The 17114-nt window shown below is 35.2% G+C and overlaps 2 protein-coding genes and 1 long non-coding RNA gene across 3 annotated transcripts; 2 read left to right on the top strand and 1 right to left on the bottom strand.

Moving 5' to 3' along the window:
• The first annotated feature begins 1263 nt into the window (after window positions 1-1263).
• Window positions 1264-7842, top strand: LOC120070680 (pentatricopeptide repeat-containing protein At1g62350). The gene is made up of 2 exons (XM_039022523.1): window positions 1264-1731; window positions 7234-7842. The coding sequence occupies exons 1-2, from the start codon at window positions 1378-1380 to the stop codon at window positions 7621-7623; spliced, it is 744 nt and encodes a 247-aa protein (XP_038878451.1). The 5' UTR covers window positions 1264-1377; the 3' UTR covers window positions 7624-7842.
• A 1813-nt stretch (window positions 7843-9655) lies between these two features.
• On the bottom strand, window positions 9656-13374 carry LOC120071205 (pentatricopeptide repeat-containing protein At4g28010). The gene is made up of 2 exons (XM_039023329.1): window positions 10059-13374; window positions 9656-9928 (listed from the first exon to the last, which is right to left on the bottom strand). The coding sequence occupies exon 1, from the start codon at window positions 13343-13345 to the stop codon at window positions 11159-11161; it is 2187 nt and encodes a 728-aa protein (XP_038879257.1). The 5' UTR covers window positions 13346-13374; the 3' UTR covers window positions 9656-9928; window positions 10059-11158.
• A 327-nt stretch (window positions 13375-13701) lies between these two features.
• LOC120071206 lies at window positions 13702-15249 on the top strand. The gene is made up of 3 exons (XR_005480179.1): window positions 13702-13839; window positions 14276-14996; window positions 15080-15249. It is a non-coding gene; the product is annotated as an uncharacterized LOC120071206 (long non-coding RNA).
• Window positions 15250-17114: the final 1865 nt, after the last annotated feature.

Here is a 17114-nt window from a genome sequence, read left to right as displayed (position 1 = left end):
ATTTAACCTTAATTCGTTGCTAGAAATTTGATTCTACTAAAAATAAAAGAAGAAGACGGAAGTTGGGGGAAAATATGAAAAAAAAATTTAGTCTTAATTCGTGACTAGAAATTTGATTCAATTTTTATTTTTATCGTAGACCTTTCAGAATTTGAATTTCACAGTAAAAGATTCTTGAAAATGCAAAAAATAATAATAATAATAATAATAATATAAAATAAAAGAAGAAGACAGTGGGAAAAATGTGAAAAAAAAATTAGAATTATTTTGTGGCTAGAAATTTGATTCAATTTTTATTTTAATGTATATCTTTAAAAAATTGAATTTCACAGTAAAAAATTCTTCTAAAATACAAAAAAACACTAAAAAATAAAAGAAGAAGACAAAAGTTAGAACTAGAAATTTGATTCAATTTTTATTTTACTGTAGCTTTGAAAAAAAAAATTAGCCTTAATTCATGGTTGGCCTTAAATCGTGGATCGGGTACACGATTTAGCCTTAAATCGTAAACGGGGTACATGATTAGTCTTAAATCGTGGATTGGGTAGATTAAAAAATCGTGGACCCCATCCACGATTTCACAACCCTATTTTTGTAAATAGTTTAAAATCAATACTATTTTTGTTAATAAATATTAAAATAACATTATTTAAAAAAAATTCAAAAAATGTATGGCTATTTTTGCCAACTTAAGCACAAGTTAAATAGTTAAGAGATATGTTTTTAATACAGAGTTAAGAGGTTTGAATCCTTAATATAAATAGATAATACGATTATCAAACATCAATGCTTCATTGACCAAAAGTTGAAAATAACAAAATTATCACCACCTAGCATCAACACTTATCCATTGTCTTCTTCATTATCTTCAAGTGTCATTCATTTTACCACCAACACTAAACCTAATAGGTTTTTTCTTCAAGCACCCATCTTCTTTTCCTATACTCGTAATCAATATTTAACCATAACCCTAATCATTTGGGGTTTGACAAAGATGGAGGAGAAAAATGTCATTTTTTTACTTGTTAACTTGAAAATTGCAATTTATAGTTCAAAATGACGTTGCTCAATACTGATTATTAATTGTTGTACGTTAAATGCCATGTTAATAGATAGTTTTGAAACGTTTACTAAATATCACTACAACTTTTGAACTAATACAGATAGTGTCAAAACTATACCATTTTTGTTTTTTAAATAATTAAATCAATCAATTTTATTTATTAATTTTTAAATTTAGCCTAACGAAAATTGGTTTTGAACCCCTAAAAAAAATTTAAAAAAAAAAAAAATCACTAGAGACAGTTCTCTTGGGTTTCAACAAAGAGCAAAAACTCCGGTGTGCTGTATTCGCTTCAAGGTTCCTCCACAATTTTGATGCTTCGTCTTACTCTAAATCTTCTCCGTAGAATCTCAAACAGCGCCACTTCCACAACCCCTTTTCATCGTTTTTCCCTTCCCACATTCCTCAATCACGATCTGTTCCAGCAACAATTGTTGTTACGCTTCATCACTGGCTCTGCTTCCAGCCCCAGCCTCTCAATATGGAGGAGGAAGAAGGAGATGGGCAAGGAGGGTCTGATTGTGGTCAAAGAGCTCAAGAGGCTTCAGTCCAATTTCATTCGTCTCGACCGATTCATTTCCTCCCATGTCTCTCGCTTGCTCAAGTCCGATCTCGTCGCGGTTCTCTTCGAGCTTCAGAGGCAGAATCAGGTCTTTCTGTGTATGAAGGTCCGCTCTCTTATGCTCTCTCTATTATTATTATTATCATCATTCTCTCTCTTCCCCTTTATGACATATGTTGAATTTTCTTTGGAGATAATGCTGACGGTTAATTCTAAAGCTCTGTTAAGTGAAATGAGAATCTAGTTAGTTTCTTGCTATGATATATTGGTTAATTCGGAGTTGTTATAGTTTGGTTGAATTACGTATGTGGGAATTATTTTGAACTTAACATCTACGGATTGGAAATAACATAGGTATGGTTTTCGTCGACTTTTATTAACCTTTGTGTTTTTAGTAAAAGGAGAAGTCTGACATCATTGAGATTCTGGATTAAGACAATATTCAAGTATTTGATGGTTGCATTTTGAAGTGGTTGAAAGCTATGGTGAACTCTGGCAGCGTAGTTGGAGAAAATAGACAGCCCACTATGGCTTGCAAATCTTAACTTAGCTCAATTGAAATTAGGTATAATGTTCCAGGCCCAGGATTTGGAATTCAGATTCGGTATCCCTGCAACTTGGCTACATTATCCTTACCTATCTTGAATACTTTTAGAAGTGAAAGCTGTCCCCACAAACCACAACATTGGTCCTTTCAACATGTTTTGTCCTTACTTACATACATCCTAGGAAGATTCCCTAGAGATCACCCAATATAGGATTGCTCCAAGCTAAGCATGCTTAACTTTAGAGTTCTCATAATTGAGCTACTAAAAAGGAAGATGCACCTTTTTGGTATAGGTAGTGACTTTCAATTTTTTTTAGTCATTATTAACCATACTTTCATTTCCTTGGGATCCCTCATTCGAATGTGATCTCGGTTCATTCATGTCCCCCTTCTAACTTCGGGGTATTACATTAGAACTACTTGCTTGTACTAGCCTTTAGCAACCTGGTGGTCTTGGGCAATGGATAGAAGTCCCATAAATTGAGATCAGGGGGCTGAAAGATTTTCTTCAACATGCTGGGTCTACTAGGGATATAATATGAAAGGATGGCTTAAAAAAAGTACATTGAATCATCAAATATCAACATGCTAGTCGAGTAGAGATTGGGTGTGAATGAGAATTTTTGTTGTTGCTATTATTTCATGTTTATGTACTAATAGTGGTAGAGTAGTAATGCAAAGATCATCAAGCCTCAATGGAATGAGGTTATCTTGGGATAGTCTTTAAGACAGCTTTGGATACATCTTAGAATTTGGATGAATTAGGGGTGGGCTGTCTTCAACAACCAAACACTGCCCTCTTGTTAAAGTGGTGTTGGCTGTTCTCCCTTGAATAAAATAGTTTGGGGAGAAGAGTTATTGTTGATATATATGGCATATAGTCAAATGGTTGGCTTATTAAACGTGTCAGGATTGCTGGCCAAAGGGACATTCGTGTGATGATTGGGGGATTCCTCCCCCATCCACCTTTTAGAGAGAATGGCCGTTTTCGTGATTTGCGGGGGTGTGTACGATGTTATGGGATATTTGGGGGGGGGAGGAACAATGGAGTGTTCAGAGGGAGGGATAGGGACCCTTGTGAGGAGTGGTCTTTAGTGAGGTTTCATGTGTCGCTTTGAGCTTCAGTATCGAAGCTTTTTTGTAATTATTCCCTTGGTAACATTTTATTTAGTTGGAATCCCTTCTTTTAGAAGGGGTCTTTTTGTGGACTTGTTTTTTTTGTATGCCCTTGTATTTATATTTTTTCATTTTTTCTCAATGATTGTTGATTCTAAAAAAAAAAAAAAAGTGTGCAGCGTCATAGAAATCTGATTACGAGAAGACACATGGGCAATGTATATCCCTTTCCACGTGAACTACCATATTTTATATGCCTTATCTTCCGAAAAAAAAAGGCTTCAATCTTCCTGCTAATGCCTCTATCCTCCTCGGCATGGAATGTAAAAATCTCCAAGAAGGCGAAGTTCTTAGTGTAGCAGGTTTTGCATGGATGAGTAACACTGTAGCTCGGATCACAGCCATAGAGTCCTTAGTTGGGCCTCACTGCTGTATTCTTTACACAAGTAGGTGGCTGAGGACCTTGATCATATCCTTTGGAGCTGCTCCGGCTGTTTGCTTTGCTTTGCTTTGTTCGAGGCTTTCAACTATATCTTTGTTAGATTCCAAGTTATAGGGAGTCGTTTGAGGAATTATTCTTCCATCTGCCTTACTGTGAGAAAGGATTGTTTTTGTGGTAGGCTGTGATGTGCGCAGTGTTTTAAAGCCGCACTCTGGTACAGGCGCAAGGCACGTAGATGGCACCTCGCCTCAAAGAAGCGAGGCACACGGAAGAAGGCGTGCACCTTTGCTGCGCCTTACAAGAAGCAAAGGTGCGCTTAAGTGCGCCTATTGGGGCTTCTCACCTCTATCCTTCAATTCTTCTTCTTCACCTCTCTTCTTCAATTCTTCTTCACCTCTCCTCTTCAATTCTTCTTCAAAAGACAGGAATATCATACTACATTCTTCTTAATCTTCACCACTTCTCTTCGATTCTTCTTAAAAAAGACAGGAATAATTAATCAAACAACATCTTCCATTTGGCCATTCCTCACGTATTATTATTCTTCTATTCTTCTTCTTCAACTCCAAGTCTCCATGCCACTAGCATTTCATCAAAATCAAAAACAAAAAAGAAAAGGTGATGCAGTGCGCATGTCCGGCAACCAACTCTGTTTTTTCTTCTAAAAACAGAGCAGAAGACTCCACAGCAGCCTTTATCTCTATTCTTCTTTGCTGCCAGCCACCTTTGTTGCTCCAAAACAGAATTCTGGTATGTCCCAAGTTGGTTTGTTTATCACTTTGAACCTTATGTATCTTTTATATATTCTTCTTTAAGTCATATATATTTCTTTCCAAGGTTTTTGTTGAGTGTGTGTGTGTATATATATAGTGCACCTCACGAATTAATGCACGTGCCTTTTCGTGCGCCTTGCGCCTAGGCTCCAGAGGGCCATTGTGCCTTAGTGCACCTTGAACACTGGGCGTGTGCTATTTTGTGGGGTTTGTGGGGCGAGAGAAAAAATAGAATCTTTAGGGGGTGGGGGGAGTTCCAACAATGATGTTGGGTCTTTTGCTCCATTCACTGTTTCTCTCTGGGCTTTGATGTCGAGGCTTTTTTTTAACATCTCGTTAGGACTTATATTACTTGATTGGAGCCTCTTCTTGTTGTTGGTTTTTGTTGGCTCCCTTGTTGTGGGCTTGTCTTTAGTCCGGTACTCCATGAAAGAGTAATTACTTTAACTACATTAACCCATCACAAATGAAGTCATGGAGAAAGGCGGGCCAATGAGTAATTGGAGAGAATTGCTCTGGAAGTCATTAGAGAATGAAATATTCCAAATAATTGCTGCCAACAAGACAATGCATAAGATCATTGAAAGAGTAAGTGGCTTAAACTTTCTGAATCTGATTGACACAAAGAACAAGAAACATCTGTTTCTTGTTAAACCGGATGTGGAGAGTTTCAAACAAAAAATCAGCATGAGAGAGGAATTTCATTGCTAGCTTATATGGTTCAGTTCAGATATAGGAGATCGGTGGACAAGCTCCTCTAAATCTAAGTCTCCAAAAGTCAAGATCATCAAAATGACCAAACTGCATATGGAACTTCGCACGTTTTGAGTTTATCAGATTCCAAGTTTGGTAGATAAAATGTGCCCATGATTGGATGCCATTGGGTCGGGAGTGCTACTCTTGGCATATAATTTTTTTTGAAGTATGCTGGCCTTTTTCTGTACACCGTGCATCAACATCAGTATAGGGCTTGTTTGTTTTCCTGGGGGCAAGGTGCACATAAAATGTGTCCATGAGTGATACATCTATTATTAACCGAAAGTATAGCATTTTTTTTTTTCTGAAACGGAAACAAGCCTCCTCATTGAAATAATGAGATGAGACTAATGCTCAAAGTACAATATCTAGAAACAAAGGGCAACAAGAACTAGAACTAGAACTAAGGATCAACAAGTGCACCTGGACATTTCAACTAGGTTGACATCCCCATAGCGCCCTCATCATATCCATCCAATCTATCCAAGTGGACTAGAAATTGGAACAAACACTCCAAGAACAATACACAAAAGCCAAGAACACCATTCATCGAAGCTACAGGGGAATGGAGCATAAAACAAAACAAAACAAACTAATACAAAAAGGATCACTAGAAGATCTAGGACTAGTGGGCTCGTAATATGAATGCCCTCCAATCAAAACTTAGGTCTTGAACCGAGAAGTCTACAAAGATCTTGGAAAAGGTGCACCAAGATGAAGCTTTAAGTCTTGCTATCACAAAACAGTCCAGCTATGGAGTTGATCTTTGAATTCTTTCTAAACCATAAAACAGCTAACAAAGCTTTGACTGTGATTCTCCACAATATTTTAGGGCCACATTTCAGCGAAGGATCAACCAAAATACTATAGCCGATGCTGAACAATTCTAGAATCCATGAATCATTATCCAAACTAAGATATCAACTCGTCTTGGGCTCTTGGATTCCAAAGTGCTTTCTTCAACTCCTTTTCAAAAAACACTTTTCATTTCTGAATTGTAGGCGGATAAGTTCAAACAAATTTTGACAAGGAAGGGAGGATCAACCCAAGATTAAATCACATTTTTCAACAATAGACTTCAAATGTGTTGGGATTTTTGAAGGATGTAGTGGAGAGAAATAAGTAGCATCCATCATTTTATTTTTCAAATCATTTTCATTATGAAACAAAGCATCAAGATCCTTTTCATTATATCAATGAAAAGTTTGTTTCTGTTTCGAAAAAAAAAAAAAAAGAAATAAAGCATTGAGATCTGCCTCAAAATTATCCTCTTGCATTGGTTTATCATGATCAACTCCATTCTCAAAGCCATTTGAATCCTCAATCCTAACACTGATAGGAGAATCATTATCTGATTCAGACTTCCTTTTTTTGAGAAGAATCCGAAGGTATAGCATTATATTATTAATAGGGGATTAGTCTGCTATGACATAAGATGCATTGCATAACTAGGTGTGTATGTCTCCTTTAGTGGACAATAAAGTAATTTAACAAATAACAATCCTCTTATGTAACTATCAGTAAAATAAATAAATAAGTCTACTTGTTCTTAATCCTGTGTTTTGTATTGGGCATTTGACTAATCTACGTTACTATATTGCACTTTTATGTTCAAGAGATATTGGACGACAAGTTTGAAAATATTGTATGTCGGAAACAATTTGTAGGCATTTGTTTGTTTGTTTGGTTACCTATTGGCTTTGAAGGGCCTATTCTCTTTCCAATTATATTTCTTTTCAAAATGATGCAAGCCTATGACCTTATATCCTCAAAATTTTACTCTCTATTGTTTAGATAATTTAATCTATTGTCAGTCTCATGGAGAAAAATATTCTCCAACTCTTGCAGTCTTATTATTTAACAAAGCTAGCATTTGTTTTTTTTGTTTTTTCTTTTAAGATGCTTTTTAAGTTGATAGATACCTTTGTTTTTATCCCATTGATTGCATTATTGATACCTGCCTGACCCTTTCAGTTGTACAACGTGGTTCGTAAAGAAGTATGGTACCGACCCGACATGTTCTTTTATAGAGATATGCTTATGATGCTTGCAAAGAACAAAAGAGTGGAAGAAACAAAACAAGTTTGGCAGGATCTGAAGAAAGAGGGAGTACTATTTGATCAGCATACTTTTGGAGACATTATTCGTGCATACTTGGATAATGCAATGCCCTCTGAGGCCATGGATATATATCGTGAAATGAGAGAATCTCCTGATAGGCCATTATCTTTGCCTTTTCGTGTAATTTTGAAGGGGCTTATTCCTTACCCAGAATTGAGAGAACAAGTTAAAGATGACTTCTTGGAACTCTTCCCTGATATGATCGTCTATGACCCACCAGAAGAATTGTTTGAAGAAGAGTGAAGATGATTAACTAATTAAGGATGCTGCTCTTGCAGTTGATTCTTCTTAGTTTTTTGCTGGCAAAATTACTATTTTAGCCCCCAAGCTTTCAGGTTTTATGCTTAACATGTCTATAGACTTTTAAAAGTGTCTACGAGGTCTTTAAATTTTCAATATCATGTCTAATTGGTTCATCAACTTTAAAATCGTCAAATAAATTCTTGAATTTTCAATTTTGTACAGACTTATTAGGCATGTTTTAAAATTCACGTATATTTGACACAGTTGAAAGGTAAACTTAGTTTTATGTTTAATAAACACGTGAAAGAATTGTCAAACATGTCAAAGATCTCTAAGACATATTTGAACTTCTTAAATCTATTAGGCACGATTTAGAAAGTCTAGGATCTCCGTGCATTTTTGTCATTCAGTTCAAAGAAGATTTATTGAATTTATCAACTTTGGATTCTCAATTGTATATTTATTTATTCTTGAGGCTTCCATCCTTGTAGGATTAGTGGATGTGTAAGATTTTTGCATCATTTAAAAAGTTTTCTAGCTATAGTGTAAAGTTTGTGTATACCGTTTTTTTTGTACTAGAGGGTGAGTGATTCGAATTACAGATCTCTTGGTTACTAATATATTTTATATGTCAATTGAGTTATGTTCGATTTATATTTTATGTATGATTTCTGGAATATCCACTATTAGGAAAATTGACAAAAATGAGCTCTTTAAGTTTTTAATTCTAAAAATGAGTCATTTTGAAAAAGATTGTTTTGTGACCTTTTTACAAGTGAAAAGTCTCAAAAGCTCTTTATTAGGGTCCAATGTTTAACCTTCTCATCTTCCTCCTTTACCATTACTCTAAAATTCTTTTCTCGCAGAATTGGGTGTTTAACAAGTCTTTATAATTTAAGCATCCAAATTTATTTTGAACAAGTTTCTAAACTTAAAAGGTGTTTGATACTCTATGAATTTACTTGACACGAAACTAAAATTTCAAGAACACATTAAATATATCTCAAAAGAAAACAAATGACCTATTAAACACATAAACAAGTTCAATAAATTGTCATAAAGAGGGGCAAAATTTTACATTTTCAATCTTTATATATATTATCTTTTCAATTAAAAATTTTGAAGGTAAGAAAAAAGAATGAAAGTCTTAATTAATTATTTCATATAGAAAATCTGAGACGGTGACAATTCCTTATTCATTTTTCCTCTAATTAGGCACAATTGTTGAAGTGGGAGAACAAATTTTATAAATGAACCAATTAATTAGTTAAAAATAAATTGAGAAGCATGGGAAACGAAGTCCATAAAATATGTATCATATAGTATGGATAAAGGCAGTACAATGGAGTGATAAAAATGGAGGAAAAGTACAACAAATTAAACGAACGTACAACTGATACAAAGAGAGAGTACTTTTGAGAAAGAAGAGAAAATGTGTAGTACAAAATTTTCATTCACATGTTTAGGGTTGTGTAGTACTTAAAAACCATGGGTTCCCTTCCCTTTTCATTTTGTATAAAAACATAGGCATGTAGAGGAGATCAAGAAGGAAGTTGGAGAGCAATTAAGCGATAGAATTATAGAGGTAGAAGAATCCGATAGGGTCGTCTTGAGAACACATGTCATTGCACGGTCTAAATGTCATTTGATATGTGTTCTCAGGTCGCCCCTGTTGGCTTCTTATCTATCATTGATCATCTTCATCTTTTATTCTCAATGTATGCATGCTATCATTTACTCTTTTTATTATTTCACTTTAAAGAAAGTATCAGTTGTAATTTGTAAGGATGATGTCTTTTCCATCTCCGACCTTAAAGGAATTGACAACCTTTCATTTTAGGGGTTGCAATTCACTATGGATAACTTTTTTCTAATAAATAATTAAATGTCAAATGACATTTAAAATGAATATTTTAGAAAAGAAACTTAGAATACTTAATTATAATGCTATTTAATTAGTTTAAATGTATATTTTAAAAATGATTAAATTCATTTTTGTCATGTTTAGAGTTACTTGAAAACATACCTTTAGTTACTCAAAATCAAATCAATGTTTAATTGTATACCTTTAAAAGTATTATTCGTATTATTAAAATTGATTTTAAATAATTAAAAATATTTTGTGAGAAATTTTGAAGATGACACAATGAGAATCACTCTCAAACGTGGCATAAATTCATTTCCATGCTACACTGGAGGTTAGAATAAAATTCTATCATAATTCATAGGTACGTACACCAGAGATTGCTTCAACCTGTGCCCAGTCAAACTGGCTGCTTCCTCCCAGACAAGCAACCCGCTTTTCCTGCTTGAACAATTGGTGTAAAAGTAATTGCATAAGCATCTCCTCGGTTTTTAGCCTCCGGAAGAAAAAATAAAAAAAAATAATAAAATAAATAAATAAATAATAAATAAAAGTAGAAAGCATTGGTTACCTTTTACAGTTTCTGCTTTCTGGATTTGGAACATGCCCAACAGATGTTGCTCAGAAAAGCAGATGGAGACTTACCACAATATAGCCTCATCTCATGAGATGTTCATATTCAGGCAAGCAGCAGAAATCTCCCAAGAAGAATGCTGATAGAAGTAGAGCTGAACATCCTCTTCAAATGCTATAAATATAGACCCCACATCATAGATCGACTCCGTCAATGCCATAGCAATCAACCATTGAACCACACTCGCTCCCATTAGTCCACCAACTCTACTCTTAAAAATCACTTTTCCTAAAGCAAGAAACTACTTCTCTTTGATGTAATAAAAAGGATTATATGTTTAAGAGATACAAACAACAAGGAGAAAAAAGAAAAGATACAACCAACAAATTGATAAACTTTCGAACAACTTCAAGTCTCCTTTAGCTGGTAAAAAAAAACAAAACCCACTCCCAAAACTACCGAAGAAACCAAAAAAAAGACCACCAACCAACGACGAGCAAAATACTCTCAAAATCACTTGAAAATTAAAGGTTTAATAACAAATTTGGTCCCAATGGTTTGAAAAAGTTAGAATTTAGTCTCTATGATTTTAAAAGTTAGAACTTAGTCCTTATGGTTTGATAAAATCTCATAAATAGTTCCTATGGTTTGATAATAATTATAAACCATAGGAACTAAATTCTAACTTTCTCCAAACTATGAGGACTTAAATTGCAATTTAACCACAATTAAAAAACATATTACTATCTGTCATACACTATATTTTTAAGGAATTTCACATGATTAATCATAAACAAATATAACCGAAACTAGAGCCACAACTCCCTGGAGATTTTTATTTTTATTTTTATTTTAACTAGCCATGTGAGACCACAGAGAGAATGGATAAATCGTTACGAAAAGAAAACTGATATACATACAAGACAGTAAAGGAAATCAGTATTTAAAAAAAAAAAAAAAAAAAACAAGGAAATGTGCTTAATGACTGACTTGAAAAAGAATCTGGGAGGTGAACCTCAAGATCAAGGATAGGAAATAGCAAGAATAAAGGACTCGCTTAGAACAGAAGATAAGATACCATGTCTGGTCTTAAGATATTAAATTTGGCCTTTACTATGATTTTCAACAGTTAAGTTAAGCTCTGAATGAGATTTATCAAGTCTAAGTAACAATTCACTACATGTTATTTGTTTTGCATCTGACGTTGGTTGGGAAAACTTTTGCACAGACTCCAAGATATCAGGATGATCTGAACTCTGGCAAAGGCATGTTAAGATTGTACAAGTTACTTCTGGGTCAAGAACGACACCCTTTTTGGCCATATCGTTGAGCAAGCCAATAATTTCCTCAGTTTCACCCTTCGAACTATATCCCTTTATTAAGGAATCATATACAAAGGCGTCTGGAGTCAAGCCACAAGCAATCATTTTCTCAAAAACAACTTTAGCTTCACACATCTGACCAATTTTCGATAATCGATGAATTAATGTTGAAAATGTCAAAGCATTTGGAGCTAAGCCTTTTCCAATAATGTCTATTAGTAGCTCTTTGGAATACGAAAAATCCCCAGATTTTAGAGACCCATCGATTATGGTATTGAATGTAACAATATCCGGTTCTAGATTTACATTACTCATTTCTTGGAACAACCTCTTAGCTTGTCCTACGCTACCTTCCTTGCACGTGGATGAAATCAATGTATTGTAATCAATCACAGTTGGACTAGGCCCATGTATTCTCATCCTACCAAAAAGTCCTTTAGCGAAGCTAATCATACCCAAGCCACAAAGTCCTTTAATCATTATACTGTAGGTAATTGAATTAGGAACAAATCCCAAGTTTAATACATGTTTCCACATTTCCATAGCCTTGTTGATCATTCCTGCTTCAAGAGAGCCTCCAATTAGAAAGTTGAAAGTCATTAAATTACCCGAAATTCCATGTTCAGACATTGTATTATAGACCTCCAGGGCCTCCTCAACACGACCTTCATTACATAGCCCTTGAATCAGCATATTAAAGGTGACAACATCAGGGTTAACATGGCAGTTATCCTTCAATGTCAAATTAAAAAGTTTAATTCCTTCATCAACCTTCCCATCCCTGCAGAGTCCTAGGAGCAAAGTATTATAAGTAACAATATCAGGCTTCTTCCCCTTCTCTATCATCCTATCCAAGACTTTACAAGACTCCTCTATTAGTCCCCCTTTGCATAGACCATCTATCAGAACATTATAAGTAACAGTATTAGGTTCTTTACCTTTCTCTAGCATCAGATTTAATATATTCAAGGCTTGCTTAGCTCTCCCATTTTTGCAAAGCCCGTCGATCAAACACGTATAAGTGACAACATCAGGACAAATACCACGATCCGTCATAAGATTTAGCATCGCCTTTGCTTCTTCCCATTGCCCTTCCTTACATAAACCATGCATCAAACAACTATATGTAACTACATTAGGACGAATTCCCATCTCTTGCATCTCATTGAAAAGTTCTTTTCCTCTAGAGAAATTTCCTTTGCTACAAAAACCACTTATAACTGCACTATACATAACAACATCCCCTTGTAATCCCTTCTTTTTCATTCTCTCCAATAACTCCTCTGCTATATCTAATCTTCCACCCTTACAAAGCCCATCCACCATTGTCGTATATGTCACCATATTCGGCTGGCAAACCGCCTCCATTTCTTCGAGAAATTGAAGCGCTTCTTCAAATTTCTCAGTCTTGCAGAGTCCATTCATGAGCACATTATAACTAATCACATCTGGTAATACACAAAATCTTTTCATTTGATGAAACAACCCAATTGCTCTCTCCACATCACCAATTCGACACAACCCCGTGAACATAACATTGAAAACAAACGTACTAACTACATAACCCTGCTTAATAATCAATCCCACAACCCCAAATGCAAAATTCACCTCACGAGTATAAAGAAAACATTCGATTAAACAACAAAGTGATCTGAAACCCCGAAAAACATTTGCATAAGTCATCTTACCGTAAACAGATAAAGCCATTTCGTAATTTCTGGTCCTGGTGAGAGCAGCCATGAATGAGTTGCAGGTTAATCCAGAAGGAAGAGAATTAGAAGCGACGGCAGTGTGAAAGAGAGAAAACGCGTCGTTGACGTTTCGCGGAGTTAGCTTTTGGCAGAGGGAAACTAACTGGGAATCGATATCGGAAACAGAATTAGGCAAAGGGGTCGAAGAAAACGGATGGATGCGAAGAGCTCGTGCAGGGAATCGTTTGAGGAGATGGGTTTGAGAATTCATGGTTTTTGAACGAAATCAAATTCGTTTCGAGATAATATTTCAGTATTCTTGAATCATGATAAACCCAAACGGAAAAGCTGCACCCAGAATGAAAAAAAGTTGAAATTTCGGATTAAATGTGAAATGGCCTCGACCTATTTCAGGTTTCTTTGTATCACTCTGTTTTTTTCTCCGGTTTTTTATATGGACTCAATTTGGACGACCAAATGAAAAATGACCATATGTTGAAAAAGGAATGGGGAGTGATCTTTTACTTGGATTTTACTGTTTTGTCTCTAGATCCACCCTTGTGCATGTGTTATTATCAAGAAATTCGATCCACAATGACTTGTCACTCATTCCTTGATGACGAGTCACTCGACACTTGATGCATGGTGTATGACGACACACGACTCATGCTATATCCAACATATTTGATCTCGTCTTCTGAATCTATATCCCTAAACGACGACACTTCTTGACTTGAAATTCTCTTTTGATTCTCTCTACATCAGGTAACATTCGTCTATTTGTTTATATGTTGGTTCAATGTTTTTTTTCTCTCTCTCTCTCTCTCTTTTTTTTTTTTTTTTACATTTGCATGTTTCTCAATACTCGATCGACATGGTTCTTCTCCGTTTTCATATCTTGCATGTTTGGCTGGAGTTGGATTTTTTCCATTTCGATTTTCATATTTTTGGTATTTCAGACTGTCTAAGTCTTAGGGTTTGAGTAGGATTAGTCATGAAGGTGGAAAATCTATCTGAATGCTTGATAATCGACCATTGAGCCATATGTAGCGAGCAACAGACACTATGTAGCACGTATTGTGTATTGAGTAATCGAGTATCGAGTATTGAATAATGTGTATGGAGTACCTTATAACGTGCATCAAGTATCGAGTATTTAACAGAATGCTTACTTTCTGGTGTTTTTTGTTATTCTATGCAGTATGGCTAGAAAATTCAATATTCCTCCTCAGGATCGTTTCCTAGACCAAGCGACTAACCTATCCTCTTATATTGGGACGACTAACAAGTTAGTGAAAGAGAAGCTTACCCCTACTCAGCTTGCCCTCTTCAAGAAGACGGTATTTGAATGTTTTGTAGATATGGACATTATCTTCAACAAACCATTAACCATTACATTCTATTAAGGGAGGTTGAAGACGATAGAAAGGATGCAACGATGTTCGATTTGAATGGTACGATTGTAACATTCTCCAAAGAAAAATTCATGTTGGTGACGGGATTGTGGCAGTTACCTAATCCAGTAGTTGTAGGAGGGTTGAAGCACTTGGATTACTGTGTAGTAGGTACTTCAGGAATGATTTTGCGGGTGACATTCACATTAGTACCTTAGAGTCAGTGTACAAGGAGATGCAGTTTGAGAATGACATGGACGCTGTGAAGATGACATTAGTCTATTACACTGAATTGGCTATGATAGGGAGGGAGAAGATGAGGGCCAATATCGACAAAACCTTATTAAGTGATGTGGAGGATTTGGATTAGTTTAACAATGTCAATTGGGGAAATGTGCTATGGAAGAAGATGTTACTTGGACTACAAGAGGATTGAATGGTAAGGCTGAGAACTACAAGAAAACGTCCAAGAACAATAAGAGCTACATTGTCAAGTACAACCTACTAGGGTTTTCTCATGCATTCCAGGTAATATCCCTTCCTTGGCCTTTTTAATAACAATATCGGTTACTACTTTTTCCTGTTTTGTAATCGTTTATTAATTATGGTAGGTATGGGCATACGAGATCATATCAACGGTTGCTGGAAAGATTGCAACCTGACTGAATAAATATAACCTATAGTTTCTATTATCTCACTAATGACATTTAGTATAAATCCTATTTATTTGGTTAAATTCATATAATTAATATGTGAATCATATTCAAATATTTATTTCCTCTCAAATAAACTTTATATTATAATGTATCATATACATTATAGTGAATATATCATATATAATTAAGTAACATTAATTATATCACATATAATTAATTAATTCCTTCAATTAATTTAAAAAATTAAAATTAATCCAAAATTGATTATCATTAAATCACTGTTGAGCTACAAAGGGGACCTCATGGACCTGTAGATTGAAACTTCAGTGGTACTTGAATAATTAACTAAACTCTTTTAATTAAATTATTCAACATTCATCAATTGTTGGGCATTCCACTAAATATCGACAGCTGCACTCTTCACACTACAAATATATTTATGTGTCTATTGGATATAACCAGCCAATGGTGCGATGAACCTTCACAAATTGCTCATAAGTACAACTAGGTCAAAATTACCATTTTGCTTTTGTAGTTACATCTAATTCCTTAGATACCACTGATCCCTCTAATGAACATTAAATCATAATCAAACTATGACCAAACCTCTCTCTGGCCAGGAGAGGGCGTGATGCCACATTGTTCAAGTCTCGGAACCAGTTCTTAAGAAAGCATTTTATCTACTTACCCCGACGTTGGGGAAGGAGTGAATTCCTTTTTGTGTAGTTGTATTCCCAGCTCTCTAATCAAACAAATCCCTAAAATGGTAGGCTTATTGAGTCGGCGATCTGGCCACTCTCACTCATACAAACAAAAGGACTGCCTTCATAGGTAGGAGTTCACAACTCACTCATGATTCAGGTCATGTTACCTATGGTCATCTTGGTGAAATGTAAGTCTCTATTATGAACAACGTTATATAATGAGACTAGTCATTTCGTGGTCCGGTCTCATACAAACTCCTTTGTATAGAATACCCTCGCTCACATGTCTTCATATGAATGGTCAGGATCAAATCACTTGTAGTACTTTACAACATTGTAACATCTACAAAGCGGGTTGCACTCATAGTGTCACCAGGATAAGGTATTCAGCCTTATCCATCTACTACTGACCATTTAGGTTATCACTTAACAATGATCTATTCGTATGTCTCTATATACATGTTTAAGCTACAAGATAACCTTGGATGTTAGTTTATTGGTTTGTGGATTAACGCAACTAAATGTCAAATAAAATATCACATTGTTGGGTTGTGTGTCTTAAAACTTGTTGTTTGTAAAGTTAAACATATTCTATTATCAATAAAGATGTTATTTAACATTTCTTCCATAAAGTTGTTATTGAATCTATAAGTTGCACTTATACAGTCTAAATCCAATAAACTAAGATTCATGACTATTATATGAATACTTAAACTTTATGAGGAGACATAAAAGTGGACCAGATTCAAGTAAATAGTCAAAATGATCTATAGTATACGAATAAGGTTGGGTGTCTTATTCTGGTAACACTATTGGATGCGGCCCACTCTGTAGTTGTTACAAGTTGTTGTAAAGGTGCTACAAACGAAGTGATCCTGATTCGTTCATGTATTGACATGAGGAGCGGGGGCATCCTATGTAATGAGTTTGTGTAAGATTGGATCAAGAAATAATTCACTCTTAATTTATAACGTTGTGTACTGTTTAAGACCGACTATTTCGCTTAGATGACCTAGGTAACTCAATTTTAATTCTAAGCTAACTATGAACTCCTGTTTATTTGGGATTATCCTTAGATTTGCATAGCTGAGGGTTGGCTCAACAGCGCTAACTCAATAAGCCTCCCATTTTAGGGGTAAGACCAGGTAGATAGCTGGGGACATAAGGTGCAATAAGGAATTCACGCCTACCTAGTTTAGGGATATAAGAAAGGTTGTTCTCTTAAGTACTGAATCCAGGTCTTGAATAAGGGGCCCCACCCTCTCATTGGCCCGAGAGGGATCTGA

Source organism: Benincasa hispida, chromosome 2 (assembly GCF_009727055.1).
Source record: "Benincasa hispida cultivar B227 chromosome 2, ASM972705v1, whole genome shotgun sequence".
NCBI lineage: Eukaryota > Viridiplantae > Streptophyta > Magnoliopsida > Cucurbitales > Cucurbitaceae > Benincasa > Benincasa hispida.
This window is presented reverse-complemented; position numbering and strand designations above follow the sequence as displayed.